The sequence below is a fragment of the Sminthopsis crassicaudata genome, chromosome 2, assembly GCF_048593235.1.
Source record: "Sminthopsis crassicaudata isolate SCR6 chromosome 2, ASM4859323v1, whole genome shotgun sequence".
In the NCBI taxonomy this organism is placed as follows: Eukaryota; Metazoa; Chordata; class Mammalia; order Dasyuromorphia; family Dasyuridae; genus Sminthopsis; species Sminthopsis crassicaudata.
The window spans coordinates 370,474,906-370,492,017 of record NC_133618.1 but is presented as its reverse complement, the minus strand read 5'-3'; the positions used below and the strand labels follow the sequence as shown (position 1 = coordinate 370,492,017).

At 32.4% G+C, this 17,112-nt stretch overlaps 1 protein-coding gene across 4 annotated transcripts in view; it reads left to right on the top strand.

Moving 5' to 3' along the window:
• MARK3 (microtubule affinity regulating kinase 3) overlaps positions 1-17,112 on the top strand; it is a 125,296-nt gene that overhangs the window by 62,901 nt on the left and 45,283 nt on the right. For all 4 annotated transcript variants that reach the window (XM_074291192.1, XM_074291191.1, XM_074291190.1 and 1 more), the window contains exons 5-6: positions 1,039-1,104; positions 7,642-7,712. In XM_074291192.1, the coding sequence (XP_074147293.1) occupies positions 1,039-1,104; positions 7,642-7,712 (137 nt within the window). The remainder of the gene's footprint in view (positions 1-1,038; positions 1,105-7,641; positions 7,713-17,112) is intronic.

The window sequence follows — 17,112 nt, the reverse complement described above, 5'->3', positions numbered from 1 at the left end:
AAAGTTTGTGTTCTTGAAATCAAGGACCATCTCATTAGCATTTAGCACAGTGCTTGACCTATAATAAGTACTTACTAAATGTTTTTTACTGCTTGTTTTTTCTTTTTCTTTTTTCTTTTTTTGCAAGGCAATTGGGATTAAATGACACAGCTAGAAGTGTTAACTGTCAGAGCCTAGGTTTGAGCTCAGGTTCTCTTGACTTCAGGGCCAGTGCGCTATCTATTACATCATCTAGCTAACCCACTGCTGGATTTTTTATCCTAAATACTTAAGTGTGGACCAGAGAGAGGTCTGTGGGAACTCAGTGTGAATCACAACAGCATTTTCACTTTTGTTGTTGTTTACTTGAATTTTACTTTTTCTCATTTTTTTCCTTTTTGATCTAATTTTTTGTGTGCAGCAAAATAAATGTACAAATATGAATGCTTATATTGTATTTGTAATATTTTTATCATGTTTAACATTTTAAAAAATTGCACTAACCAAAAAAAAAATTTTTAACTTAGTATAGGACCATGCAACATAGTAGATGCTTAAATGTTTGTTAAATTCAACTAGTTTGTGAAGTTTATAAAATCTCGAGTACATGTGTATATAAGAGATGGTATAAGAGGATGGAGAGGGGTATGTTCTTTTGAAACATGAGGAAAAAATAGCAAACTTATATGTGAAGAAAATTTGCAGGTAAGAGTATTATGATTTATCATGGTCTGCAAATGTAAAATGAATTTGTTAGAATGTACTAGAAGTAATCTGCATTTTTATTGTATCTCTAATTTTAATCTTTATTTGCTAAAGTGTGTGTGTGTATATATACATATATATACACATATAGTAAAAACTAAGTTGGCATTTTTTTCAGAGAATCAGTTACTGAAAAACTTTAAAACAAAATAAAAAATTCTACTTAAAGCCATGAACTTAAGTTTTTCAAAATTCCTAGACCTATATTTCATATTGAATAATTCAGAAACAAATATATATATATATGTTCATTTTGTTAGTAAATGTTACTTCCTTTTCCTAATCTCCCCTCAGTTAAGTTATTTGAAGTAATTGAAACTGAAAAAACACTGTACTTAATCATGGAGTATGCAAGTGGCGGTAAGTACATTTGTTTTTACTTATTTATCACTTATGTGTTTTTTTATTTACATTTTCTCCAATTAGAACACATTATTTAGACATTTATTATGCTGATTTTTAAGATTTCCTTTAAAATTCAAAATTAGCTTATTTGAGTAAATTCCCTAGGCATTTTTATAAGTGATACTTAATATGATTCTTTATTAGCATATCTCTACTTACTATGATTCTTTATTAGCATGTCTCTGTGGGAAAGTCTCTTGTGTTTTTAAAGATAGTAAGGAAAAACCAACTGAAATACAAGACTAAGTGATTACAAACATTGGCTCAAGTGCTTTGAATGAGTGTGGGCAAGAATTCTAGGATGAGAAAGCATGAATGAATTTCATTCTTTAACTAGAAAGGGAGTACTAACACCTAGAGGATCACAGAGATATTGAAATACTAATATAGTCGTTGATTATTGATTACTTTAGTATACTTAACAATTCTTTAAAATTGATTCCTTTTAACTATTTTTCTTTTCTTGAATTTTATATATAGTCCTAGTTAATTTACATATGTTCCTCAAAACACTTCTTTCCTTAAAATCTTGTTTACCATGAATACATTCTAATAATCTCATAGTCTTTGTGTAGAACCAGGAGGTAGAAACAGTTAATAAATACTTATTTTTTTCTTTAATGAATTGGTTAGTTTTTTAAAAGGGGGGGCACTTTGAACCCAAAAGGAGAAAGGAAAAATCATTTTACTTTCTTATCTTTTGTCTTCTGAGACACTGAATATGGATGTGGACAGGTTGTTTTATTTTCTATGGAATTTTTCTGAAATAACAAATGATGAGAATTGATTCATTTTAACTGTATCACTTAAATGCTTGCAACTGGATTATCTGCTGCTCTAGAGAATGTCTCTTTCTTACATAAATGAGTGTATTTGACTTTCTTATTAGTATATATTTTACTTAGATCAAAAAAGAAGTATTGGAGAATATCCATTTTCCATTCTTTTCAGATAAGAAAACTAAAACTCAGGAAGTGGTAATTTACCCCCAGTCATAAAACAAATCAGTTGTAGATCCTAGACTAGTTCTATATTGCCTTATATGTCACATGGATGCATCAATGTCAGAATGACAGATTTGGCATTGAAAGGAAAACTGAATGGGTTTAGATGGACTTAAATTTTTCATCTAGTTCAATTTTTTTTTTAATCAATTTTATTGTTTCTCCTTATCTCTAGTCTTTTAATCTTCTTTTGCCTGTTGGACAATTGAATGGATGTGATTAATTTAAACTTACTATATCCAAAAATACAAAGAAACCAGAACTCCCTCTTATTCCCACCTGCAACTCCTTTCTGTCCTTTTGACACAACCTAGTGCAGGCTCTATTCACTTCATGCCTAGATTTCTGCAATAACCTTCTTGTTGGTCTTCCTGCCTCAAGTCTCACTACTCGAGTCCATCTAACACTCAACTTTCCTAAATGCTGATCTGACCATGTCACTGCTTCTCCCCAAATCAGTTTAATATCTTTAACTTTTCTTCTTGCCCTTATCTCTTTTCCATATATAGCCAGTGACACTGGTCTCATTCTTGTTCCTCATTCAGAACGATCCATTTCCCAGCACTAAATTTTTACTGACTATCACATATACCCTGGAATTCTCTATCTGCTTATTTCCATCTTCTGGTTTCCTTGGTTTCTTTCAGGTCCTAAAGTTCTTCATAAGGATGATTCCTGATTCTTTCTTAATGATAATGTCTTTCCTCTAAGTTTATCTCTGATGTATATACTGTCTTTATCTTAATTATATGTGGTTGTTTCATGTTATCTCCCTCATTAAGACAAGAGTTTCTTTAGAACATTAATTTTATTTCACATTTTTTGTACTCCGCAGAACTCATTTTAAAATGCAGTTTAATCAATGAATTATTTTTATGCTTCTACATTATTCTTTATTGATAAGTCCTCTTTTTTCTTATTAGAATTGTCTTAAAATTTTCATTCTTGAGCATTTTATCCTTCTTGAATTTATTTCTGTGAAATATTTCAAATATGTTCTGGCAAATTCTAGGATATTTGCTTAAATTTTCTTAACAGTAACAAATTCTATGATTAGTTCGTGGTCACCATTATTTTTATCCTAGCTACCAGTTCTCCCATTTGATAAGAATTGGGCCCAAATTTTAGAAATTCCCCTCACTCATTCTTTTTGGCTTTTAAAGAATGACATTCTATTTAAAGAAAGAAAATAAATTTATCATTTGGTCTGCTTTTGACAGACAAATTCTGGGTCGTTTACATTCTCATCCCTATAATAATATACTTTCATATTTATTCTTGTGATATTTCCTCCAACTCATTTATTTCTACCTTTTCATAGGATGGTAGATTTAGACTCAGAAGCAACCTTCAGAAACATCTAGTCCAAATCCTTCATTTTACAGATGAAGGAACTAAGAACCAGAGAGGCTTGACTGACTTGCCTCCAGGGTCACATGGTGACAGATCTGAGATTTTAATTTAGATTTTGTGATTCCTTGTTCATTAACCTTTCCACTGTACTTCACTACTTTTTTCTGTCCAGATTGTCTATAGTATGTTGAGAGGACAATACTATTTCCCTTTCTCCCTCTATTAATAATTACCCAATTGTCATCCCTACCAAGCTTCCTCACTTTGCTGAATTTCTTTGCATGAGTATATTGTATCCTTCCTTCTCCTACCCCTAAACTTTCATTTTTCAATCCTACTCTTTCTAATCCTACTCTTTCTACTCTTCCTTAGTCACATTTCAGTTATGGACTCCATCTTTTCCTGTTTGATAACAAAGAAAGTCAAATTAGCCTCCTTGTGTTGCTTTCTGATGCATTTTTTGGTAAACTGTATTTTGTTCATTTGCATATAATTATGAAGCCTTGGGCTTTAAATGACTCCTTCCTTGGGTTTTGTCTTCTCTAAATTTCCAATTATAGGTTATCAATATAGTTTTAGTTTCTCATTATTGCATTTTTCTGTGGTGTATGCCTTATGACAAAGAAACAATAACACATCCACACGTCTGATCTTGGGCAAGTTGCTTCTCTGTGTTTCTTCATCTGTCTAAATAGGATATTAAAGTAGTTTGTTTCTAAGAGCCATTATGATTCTAAATCTATAAGCCTGTGTTCCTGCTTAGCTTTTTCCCTTGCCAGATCTCTCTCTCTCTTCCAAAGCTGCTATTGACAGCATTTTTGAAAACAGCACTTATAACCCTAAGAGCTTATCGTGCCCAAGACTTCTTAATGTTTATTACTGCTTTTTAATTTTCTTTTGGCTCATATTTTTGTCCATGTAAAACACTGCAATTCATTAGTCATCGGATTTAATCATTTTAAGAAGAATGTTTGCCACATCCTTGATGATGTTTTTAATCTCAAATGCCTTTTAAAGCAGAGATTTCCAGTCCAGTTGCTATTTTTTATCTATGTAGTCTAGCAAGGAATCACAAAGTCTATTGTTTTGGCTTAATAGCCCAACAACACTCACTTGATCTCAGGGTCATGGCTGCTTAAGGGCAGGATGGATTGATCTAGTTCTTGCCTATAACTGGATTCTTTAGGACCTGAAGAAACATTAGGTAGCCTCATGAGCTTTGTAGCTCATTTTTTTACCTGCAAGAACATGAAGACCAAAATAAAGAAATGTTTTGCCCTTCTCTTCAACATATCAATTCGAGCTTTTTGTATTTTTTGTGGTGATGAAGGTTGAATGCACAACTACCTCTATCTTCCCTGACCATTATGTTCTCTGGACCATTGGACATTGGCTACCTACACTTCAACAGCACCTTCAGTACTCCTGAATGTTGCCTTTGTCCTCTCATTTTGTCTGCCCTGAAGGCTTTCTTCCCTTGCAGTCAGATGCTCAGATGTGTTGTCTTTCTCTGTTAGAATGTAAGCTCCTTGAGAGAAAGGACTACATTGAATTTCTATTTGTATTTCCAGTACTTAGAATAGTGCTTGGGAAATTATTACTAAAGTTTTTTGATTAATAATGTTTAATAAATAGATTTTAAATTCTGATGGAATTGACCTAGTTCTTAATTTGTAGCATATTGATTGTATGTGGTTTTCAAAAATTTCCCTTTTGAGTTCACTACAGCATTCTACAATTGCTACTCCATTTTTATTTTATTGATGTTTTAAGTCAAATCTATAAAAAGCATTATAGATGTGGATCTACTTGTTACTAAAATAGAAGCTAGTTAGTTTATTTTTTAAAATTTAATTAACTTTTGCTTCATCAATAAGCACACATTTGACTTGTCTTTATATACCATGTTTAAAAGAGTTCAAACACTTCAGAAATACTGATATCATATTGAGGTACTGTTAAGGAAGGGGCAAGTCAATTCTCCGAGAGCCTTAACAGCTGTGAATCGTAACACTTGAAGAAGTTGCAAAGCAGCCTTTACTGACACAGGTATTACTTGTGGATTGGGAATGAAATAAATTGGAGGCAAGAGGGAAGAGGAAAGAAGTCAGAGAACAGCAACTGCCTCTCAGTTTCCTTCTGTTATCATCATCCTTTCTCATGAAGAGATCTATTCTACACATTTGAGTTAGACCTCCAGCAGCCACTGGCAGGTGGCTCCTGTATCACAAGATACTATATGAACTAGTGATTCTTCTTTGGGATTAAAGAAAAATATCTGCATTATGAAATACTTGTATTTAATGTTTCTATAATTCTTTTGTGGTATCTATCTGATGATTCAAAGCTAGTAGGAGACACATTTTTGATGATTTTGACAAATATTTTAGTCCCCTTCCCAAGTTTTCTATTCTTTCATCATTTCAGTCTTTAATCATGTTTCTCCTATATGCATTAGATCATTGATACGTCAGGCATTAAATACAAAAATGATTCTTCATTGATAAGGAATTAGTTAAATTGGAATATTCTGAAAGTGAGTCAGTTTTTAGTGCCATCTTCTGCCACCACCACTTTAAGTACTTTCTTATAACAAAGAAAAGTAATTAAATAAAATTAACCAACAAATTTGATAACATATACAACATTTTTCATGTATAAATTTTATTTTCTAAGGGGAAGAAGGATATATGTTTCATCTGTTTTTCAGGACTGAGAGTGATCATTTTAGTTAATCTGAGTTTATCTCACAGTTAATCTGTCTCTTGGTGTTGCTTTCATGTTATTATAATGATCTGCTTTCAGAATGTTCTTTTCTTAATTCTGTTTTCTTTGCTCTGTATGACTTCATTTCTTCTCATAGCTCTCTGAATTCATTATTTTCATTACTTCTTTCAAAATAATAGTATCCATTATATTCATATGTCACAATTTGTTTTATCTTAAACTGAACACCCACATAATTTCTAATTTATTATATTACAAAAATGTTATTTTATTTTTAGTAGACTTTGAGTGTTATAAGTAGGTTGCTATCTTCATGAAATAGATGTAGTTGTGTTACTGAAAAGTAGTGTACAAGTCAGTTGAAAGAAGTATGTAAGTTGTCATTGACATTTTCCTTATAATTCCTTACTTATAATTTTAATAGCATTTCATTTTCATTTAAATTTGGTCTTCATTTGATATTATTCCTAATCCTTTATCTTCTAAGTATCTTTTTTAAAAATATACCCCCCCAAAAAAAAACATATATAGAATGACTTCAAATATTTAAATGGAAAGGATATAAAAAAGAAACTGATGTTGTATAATTGTAATGGCCAAGCTTAGTCCTGAGGAAATTTTCTCCCTCTTTCTTCTCTCCCCCCCCCCTTTTTTGAAGAAGGTATTCAGTCTTTCATATGCTGTTAGTTTTGTTGGTTGATTAGTTTTGCTGAACTGTTTTTTGAATCTTTATCATAAGATTTTTTTAGGTAGGAAAATAAGCAAGAAATAATGTTAAATGAGTAATGTAAAAACAAGAAATAAATAAAAAGGAATGTAAACACAATGCCATAGGAAAGAAATTAAGGAACACTGTAGTCAATCTTCTTTATAAACATGTTAACTTATGTTTAAATTTCAATTTTAATATGATCAAAAAAATGTTAAACACAATGTCCCACAAAATATAAATTGTGACAATATAAGCAGTATAGTTGAATAGAAGTATTAGAGTCAGGAGAACTTGAGTTTCAGTCCTGATTCTAGCTATCATGACTTCTGTCAAACCATTTAATGTTTTTAGTGTCAGTTTTCTCATCCCTTTATCACAAGAAGGTGATGCTACTTTATGTTCACAGGTGAGGATCAAATCAAAATATGTAAAGGGCTTTACATACCTTAAATAATAATATATAATGATAACATTTTTTAAATGTCAGACTATGATTTTAAGGAACTTTTTTTAAAAGTTTGTTAGATTGTATTGATGAGAACTGAATGGTAGTCATTAAACTTCAAGTTAGCTATAACTATAATTTTATAATTTTTGTATGCATATGAACCTGCATATGAAGCATTTAAAATTGTTATTAAACTCTTTAGTTTCAATAGGCTTCTTTCTACTCACTTTTATTTTTCTCAATTATAGGTGAAGTGTTTGACTATTTGGTTGCACATGGAAGAATGAAGGAAAAGGAAGCCAGAGCTAAGTTTAGACAGGTATGCATGAAGTTCACTTCTGGACTAAACTGGGAAGCTAACAAGCATTTTTTGCATTTTCTAACCATTTATAAGATCTAGAACAGTGATTCCTAGTCTTTTTTTAATACAAAGACAAAAATTCCTTTTCATCATCAATACTAATAGTATTTCTTGATTGGGATGATACATGATAACCAAAAAATACTAAGATTCGATAAACTTTTTAAGTGAATTTATGTGTTGGTGGGTTTTTTTTTTTAAGTTTCTCTATATATTCAAAAAAAAACTTTTAAAACCAATGTATAAAGATAGGAATAAGATATTTAGTTTACAGGAGGTATATTTATTATACAATCATTTTGCCTGTTTTATTCAAGCTAAATAAGATTATAAGGATAGTTCTTGGTTTGCATATGAATTTGTGAACTTCTAACAATAATAAGGTACTCCTCGATTCTATGCCTGCAGAATAATAGCTCTTTCAGGTCCTACAAACTGGAGAGGTTTTGAGTGTGGAACCCTCTGGTGAATGGACTATGTGTTTTCCATCTGAGAAACAGTGCCAGATTGGTAGCGGCTCATCACCAGAAGTTGGACCATGAGGTTTTTTTGGGAAACAAGAATAAATGAAGACTGCAGGGCATGAAGAGTAAATTACATTCTTCACTTGAGGGGAATAGTTGATTTGAAGTGCTAAAGCAAAGATTACTTATTCAAACTCATTCCTTTCCCTTTTTTGAGAGGGGGATATTCATGAAAGACATTTTACCATATAGAATTATAGGATTGCAAGAATTTTAGAATTCACCTAATCTAATTTTTTCAACTTATTGTTAAATTGAAGAAATTAAATTAACAAAGAAAGTAGAACTTAAAGCTACTTTTAGAGTGCGTACTACTTAATTTTGATCTTTGTATCTTCAACATCTGTTGAAGGCACATTGTTGTAGGCTTTGACTGACTTCTCTTTGACGTCCTTGATTCTTCCGTAAAAGTATATTGAGAACAAGGGCTTTAGTATTCTTAGTATGAATGATTCCTAAATTTCATTCCTGGGCTCATTAACCCAGTATATAACAATTTGCCACATTCTGGGAATCCATTTACTCATTGTGTTCCCTAAATCCTAGCTGAAGAAGCTAGAATTATAGTTGCCATATAGAGATGTGAAAAGAAAGGATTGAATCTAGATGGCTACTAAAGTCCCTTTTTGCCTAAGAACTGTTCAGACTAACAGTATCTGATTGTATATATAGTTATAAAAATTTGCCTTGATGAACAGGATTATCATTTGCAGCAGGTATCCTGCAAAGATATGCTCCCAGGAGAACATAATTTTGCCGTCATTATGCAAACTTTGAAAATGCACAAAATTTAATCATTTGGGATTGGCTCTAACATCTGAACTGCTTTGTTGCACAAAGCAGAATTATTCAGTTTTTTGTGGCAAGCAGGTGTTAAGTGATTTGTCCAGGGTCACACAGTAAGAGAATTAGTCTTTAAAGTGCTACCAAATGAAAATTTCAAGATAGTATCATTTCATTTTTCCATTTGTGTGCCAAGGTATAGAATGTTAAAGTAATTGTTTCAGATTTTGTTTTCTTTTGATTCCCCCCAAAATACATACTGCCATTATCTTTGTAACAATTTTTCTCTTGAGTTTTTATATGCTTTATCTAGCTCTAAATAATTGTGTCTTTGAATTGTGCAGTTGGTAGGAGTTAGAAAAGATGTATATAATTCAATAACTAAATTAGGGATTTTCAAACTCTGATCCAGAGTTTTTTATAATGCCTTCTCAGGCACTTCCTTTAAAGTAAATATGGATGTGGAAAACCTGTTTTATTTTACTCCTCACCTCTTAAAATATTCCTATTAATTAGACACAATAATCTTCTCTATTTTATGGATAAAGTATACACAAGACTTGGTTTATCATTTGCCTGAAACTACAAAACAAATAAGCCACAGAATTGGAACCAAAACCCATATGTTTTCACCTATAGTTGACTGTCTCTTTTTTCTAGATTATGAGGTAGTTAAAAAATAGTGGAAACTACACTGAATTTTAAAATATTAAAATTTTAAAATAAAATACACTGAGTTTTTAAATATTGCTATCATAATCATAATTAGCAATTATCTCATTTTTATCTTCAACTTCCCTAGATGGTAGATGCTTTTTTAAAAAAAATCTCCATTTTACAGATAAGGAAACTGAGGCTAAGGTTAAATTACTTTCCTACAGTCATGTAGCTAGTAAATATTAGTGACTGGATTTGAACATAGGTCTTGACTCCAAATACAATGCTCTACCTACTTTATCATCTTAACTCTGCCAACTTCTAAATGTAGGACCAAGTAGTCACAACCTTTCTGTATGTCAATTTTCTTAAGTTGCTAGCTCTTGGTGGTATAATTATTAGATTATAATAGTAGGGAGACAGTCTTATTCTATTTTGTCAGTTACACACTTAACATTTTTGTTTTCAGAAGATCTTTCCTAGACCATTCCAGATATTAGTTCTCTGTATGCATTCTTGTCTGGCTCTCAGAAACTTCATGAGGTAGAGACTGCAGGTATCCTTTCTCTTATCTTACAAGTGAGGAAACCTAGGAGATTGTGCCTAATCATGATCACACAGGTCATAAATGTCAGAATTAAAATTCAGGCTCAGCTCTTTTCTGACCACATGTCCAGGACTCTTTATGCTACTACTGAAAATTTTGAATGGCTAAAGTAGGGTTTGGAAATAAATTGTCAAGTAGATTAAATACAGAAAACATCCAGATTTAAATCTGTGTTCTCTCACTACCATTGTGATCTTGGAATCATTTATCCTTTCTGGGTTAAACTGTCAGATGGGAATGGATTAGATAAACTTCTAAAATTATTAGTAACTAATTCTGTTATCCTATGCATTTCATGAAATGATGGTTTTGTCCACCCTTTTTCCTTTTCTTAGTTCTTAAAGAGTAAGCAATCAAAACCAAAGCTCTCTCAAACCAGTTAGCTTTTCCCCCCACTCTTGGGTTGTCTGGTTAAGTGTTTTTTGTTAACTTTGGCCTTTTGAAATAAAAGGATAAAAAGCAATTCATTCACAAATTAAGCATTTAATTGATTTTGTACCAAGCTCTATGCGCAAAGTATTGGAGATGTAAGCAAAACAGTTCCTGCTCTCAAAGCTTATGTTCTTTTGGGGAAACAATATACACACATACATAAGAATGCAAAATATAACAAGAGGCAACTAAAAATCTATACTTGAAACTCTTTTAGCCCCAATTTGTTGATTCTTTAGCCTTACAGCCACTACTTTCATTTGGAAGGGTAGAAATGAGTTGTTTTGAAGGAGAGGTGATGTTACTATATTTGTACTTTTTGTTATTTCTCAAATAACATGATAGGTTTTGTCAGTGGCTAAAATATTAACACTATAAAATATTGAACAATTATTCAGGTCTTACAAATATAAATCACATAAAATAATTTTGATACCTTTGTTTGAGTATAGTATCATTAAATTAGATAATCTGATTTTGAGATGGACAGAAATAAATTTTTTTTTTCTTTTTCTGAGGCTGGGGTTAAGTGACTTGCCCAGGGTCACACAGCTAGGGAGTGTTAAGTGTCTGAGACCAGATCTGAATTCAGGGCTGGTGCTCTATCCATTGTGCCACCTAGCTGCCCCTGACAGAAATAAATTTAAGAAGATTCTAATAAAATCAGAGCAATGGGCTGAAACCAGTAAAATGAATTGAAGTAGAGCCCAGGCCATCTGTTTTCCTAGTCAAATATTTTTTCTATTATGCCACATTTTAGGAATTGTCCTTAGAATAAATCCTAGAATCCTTCAATACCTTGAACCTCCAATATTCTACCTTGCCAATCTGCAACCCTGGATAAACTTGACTGTCTGCTTTCTTTATTTCAAGCTTTCCAGGTATCATTAGAAAATATTATAGAGTGGTCCAATTGACTGCTGCATTTTTTTTTTTTTTAATCTAATCTTAGACCTTCACTCTGATGATCCTTTTGACTATACCCCTGATCCCTGCCCAGATGAGCTGCTTAGAACTCATCCAGGCTGCTTCAGTGTTCATGTGATGGTAGATGAATAAGAGTGAGTAACCAGTTCTCTTCCTTCCTTTGATATAGATGACTAAGAGATCTTGCTGTCTTTCCTGAGGCTTCTTTGTAAGGTCTTCTAGGCTTCTAGACTTTGTAGACTCCTGGCAAATTTTAAGGATCACTGGGACTTGCTACACCTACCTCTCCTGAAGTCTTAGAGGGGATGTGTATGTCTGTGTGTGTTAGCCTTAGCACTTAGCAGTGCTTGGCACATAGTTCAGTTGTGTCTGACTCTTCATTTGGGGTTTTCTTAACAATGATATTGGAGTGGTTTGCCATTCTCTTCTCCAGTTCATTTTAAAGGTGAGAAAAGTGAGATAGGCCGAAGTGACTTGCACAAGGTCCCACAGCTAGTAAGTTTGGGACCAAGAAACTCAGGAGAAATGTCTTCCTTTCTTTAGGTCTAGATCTCTATCTGTTGCGCCATCTACCTGCCAATTTGGCATTGTAAATGCTTAATCATTTATTGGTCTGTCTATATAAATGTACTTACTGTTTTTGATCATTTTTCAAACATTCTGCTTTTGAAATAAATTCATTGGAAATTCTATAAGTTTAACAAAAACTTGTTCCACCCCTAAATTTCTGCCTTTGTTGCTATTTTTTCCTCTGTAATAGATTTCTAGGGTCAGAATTAACATGATTTGTATAATTGCTTTATTGGTCCAAATGGTTTTTCTAGCAGCCATGGGATATAATATATTTTAAGAGAAAAGCATGACTAAAATTCCTCCCAAGAAATACAAAACTTTCTTATTCACTGAAGCAGATCTTATTCTCCTCCAGATGCCACTTATTCATTCAGAGTGTTCTATTTCTGTTCTTATTTAACTCTCATTATATCATCTGGCATACAATATCATAGGCCTGTATATATCAGTCCCAACCATTGGAAAGCACACTTGATGTCCTCCTGTATTATTTTTGCTGTGTTTGAGTATTAGCTGCCTTAGTTTAACTAGGGTTATACTGACTGGATAATTTGGTAATTCTTGTGACCTTCTGGGCCTCTTGTTGACATTTAGCAATTCCTATCACCTTTTCTGTTTCTTGAAGTGAATATTTTGATTGATTGATTGAGAGTGAGTGTGTATGTGTGTGTGTGTGTTGATGTTATTTTTTTATTTTTAGAGGGGAAGTTGTTTGAGGAAAGGGGGAACTGAAGGTATTTACAAATTTGTAAATGATAACACTGAAAATAACAAGTTTATTTCTAAAATGTCTTCTGCTTCCCCCAGTTTTTTCCCTTAAAGAGTCAATAACAGTTTTCACTCAACTACCTTTCTTGTTAACTATTATATAAATGTAAGGTATTATTAAACCAAAGTACTACTTTCTAAGCCTAAATGTATTCCTACTGTCTCTCTAGGCTTCTCCTGTCATTGTTCCCTCTCACTCACAACTTCAATCTCTTGCTCTCTGAGAATACTTCATCTATACTTAGAAATTATCCAAATTATTCATCTCTTACTCTATCTGATTTCACTGTGTTGGTATATTCATTTAAAAAAAAAAAGAATTATATAAATATGTGTGCCTTTTCCTAGTCAATATACAGTCTGCAGCAGGGATCTTAAGTCTGGTTTAGTGCTCCATACCCATTCCTTTTCTCTTTGATACCACTGCTTTATATTATCTCCATTTACTTCTTTAATGCTTTCTTGCTGTACAGTCCTCAAAATTGTGTTGAATTGGCTCTCTTGAGAGTCACTAGTAACTACTAATTATTGTAGCCCAATTTTTTTCTAATCAATGGGAAAAGTATATAGTAGTATTTCTATAGTATTAGATATTTTCTCCCTGATATTCTCTTTTCTTTTGTATCTTAGAACATTGTTATGCCTCTTTTGTTACTTTTATAATTGCTTTCTATCCTTTATTAGCCCTCTTTTCTCATTGCCACACCTTTGCAGCTTTTCTGCAAATTTTGTTCTCAGCCTTCAAAAGCTGAACCTGTGAGAATCAAGATTTGCCAGGTTCCACAGTGCTGGAAAGTCTTTGAATACTTGTCTTGGCAACAGATTACCTGTTTTCCAGAGACGTATCTACATGAACACAAGGTTTATTACTAAGGAATAGATTTAACACTTTGAAATGAATACTTTAACCATGGCAGTCTATTAAACAAAGAAGAATATAAAATGACCCCTGGTTTTTATTCAACCCCTTTCTACTTCTACATTGTAAGTGATTAGAAAAGTGGGTGGAAGGTATTAAGAATCAGTTTTTATAATATATCAACATTAGCTTATCTAGTGCTTAAAATTTAAAGTTACTAAGTAAAATATTACTGAAGGAACTCAGTATCAAGATAACTATCAGTATTGATAAACTCACTTCCCTTTAAGTAAAAGAAAAACAAAAGGAAATTCTCCCTGAATAGAAGGATGAATCACAGCTTCTCTTTGAAAGAAAAGTAAAAGAGTTGGTTAATTTGATTTGATTGTGGAGTCCGATATTAATATGACATTTACAATAGAGCATTTCATCATCTCACATTATGGGGTTCATGATAAAAACTTGCAAGAAATAAAATTGCTTATATTTTGATGGGAAACAGATGTTACTGGTGTTTTTATTATTTCTGAGAAACAATTATTTCTAATTCAGCTGTATTTACAAACTATTGTTGTGTTTGAACAAAGATCAAAAAAATAATTGTCACTATAGAATACAGAATAAAAATGAAATGGTAATGTAGTGTAATTGAAGTAGTTTTCTCCTGACCTTTTTAAAGATGTTGATACTGAAAAATAGGAGATGAAGAAAACAACAATTATCAACACAGACCACTATTCTTTCCTAAGGATGTAGAAGCAAAATAAATCAGTTGCCACAATGAGGAAACCAGAAAAGCCTAGAAACTTCATCAGCATTTCCTCTCCTTGGCAGAGAGATAAGACAACCAAAGGCAATAACTGTTGAGTATAAATCCATTTGAAAGTTCTTATGGAGGAAGATTGTGGCTAGAAGATTATGAGCAGTATTGCCTCTCGTCAGTAAACATTCAGGCTTCTACTTTGTTGACTGGTACAGATCCAAAAAGACACATTCTCTCAAGGAATTCATAGTATAATAGAACTATGTACCAGCAATCTACATGAAGGATTTGGAAGTAATCCAAAGAGAAGGCATTAAGAGAGATCAGGGAAAATTAACAATCTAAGATGAGACTTTGTGGGACTTGAAGGAATTTGGAAACTCGGGTAGATAGGGCTTTTTAAACTTTTTCTGTTTAAGTCTCCAAGAAATTTCTACATGACCCTGGATATATAGATATATAAAGTAAGTATAAAAATCAAACATATACTGATAATAAATTATAATTTTGAGACCCCCATCATCCACAATTTAAGGGATCACAATCCACAGTTATAGACAAGAAGAGAGAGCATTCTACACATGGGCCAGTGAACATGCTTGAAGCTTGAACATGGGGAGTGTATTGTGAAAAGAACTGCAAAGAGACCATTGTCACAGGATTGCAGAGTACATAGGTGATCAGTATTGTAAAGTATAAAAAGATTACAAAGCAGAGAGTGGGACAGGGCTGAAGAGAAACAAGTTACAGAAGGCTTGATGAAAGACAATTAAAACACCAGAAGGGCAAGTAAGAATGTAACAGGAATAGAGATAGAAAAGATGTGAGAGAACTTTTCAAAATTCAATTACAGTGGAGCCATTGTATCCAGATTCTAGCATTAATCTTTAATATATGAGAAAATAGAAAAAGTTCTGAAGGGGAAAAAAAATGGGATTAACAGCTAGACTAGACTAATTAATCATACAGAAAAGAGAGGTCCATATGATAAACTGACAACTTTAAAGCATTTAGAAATCAGTTTTCAGAAGATCTGAAAAAGCAGGGAGATGCCAAAGCCCTGGAAAAAATCTTAGAATTTAATTTTTTTTTAATGTTATAATTACTGATTCTATTCTATATGCCTATTTTCAAGTCTCTAAAGAAATTTTATGAAAATAATGTAGATACATTGAAATCTTTGATAAAGATATGAAAAGAGGAAAAGTATCCTTTAATAAATAATATTCTACTGTTCTACACATTTTTACAGTACTCTGCCTAAAAGACTTGAAGAATAAAAAATTCTACTACACTTGTAATGCTGTGAAAAAAAAAATTTGATCCATAAAGCAAAATGCCGTCTTAAAATCTCTAAGAAGTTTTCTTCCATATTTATGTCTAAAATCATTAAACATCTTTATAAAATGTAATGTAACATCATTGGGGGGAGAGGCGCCTAACTTTCACTATCTAAGTGTGATATGAAATATAAAACAGAAAAACATAAAAGTAGTTCAGGTGGTGGACATGATGAAGTCCTCCAGATGTTTCTCTATGTTCAGACTGCAAAAAGTCCAAGAACATTGCAGAACCTTTAATGTGATAACTAAAAATCATTCAGAAAAATGAAACTGATACTGACTTGGAAGAATGAAGCCTACCTATTCACACAGGAAAGTCCAGATGAATGTACAATACCTATTGTTTACAATTTTCACTTGCAGGCACAGCCCATTGGAATTTAAGTATATTTATCGTGAACAGTGAACCAACTCCAGACTTGAGAAGGAGGAAGAGAGAAGTCTAGATTGCCTCAAAGAACTATTATATATTGCTTTTAATGAAAGCTCTTTCAGAAATACAATACAAAGAGTGCTGTCCCTACAATCAGAAGATGTCACTTCAAATATTTAATCTGATGCTTAGACTTGGTTGACTTGCAGCAAATAACTTAAATCTCCTTGAATCTCAGTTTTCTCAACTTTAAAAGAGATAATTGAACCCGACTTTTGTGATCTTTTGATCTTTTCCTTCTCTAAATTTTTTACCTCATTATAATCTTTATACAAAGACCCAGTGAAATACCTAGAACAACATTATCTTAAGAAGTAAGGTTGAGAGTTACCAAGAAGACAGTTGGAGAGGTGTACAATGGATATAAGTAGACTGTGGTGTTTTACCGCAGGAACTGTGCAAAAGAAAAAGTGTAACAGATGTTTCCAGAGAATAATAGGAAGGAGGTAAGCCAGTCATGTGACAAAACAAGAAATAATAGAAATGCTTATTTAACCAATAAGCATTTATTAAACACTTGATACAAATTAAATGCTGTATTAGGCAATTTACAAAAAAATAATTATTTGTCTCAAAAAGTCTACAGCCTGTTGAGGGAAACGAGTATAAGGGATGGTAGTGCAATATAAAACAAGTACAAGGTAGGTAGAGAAGGACACTTAAAAATGGGAAGGAGCAGGAAAAAATGG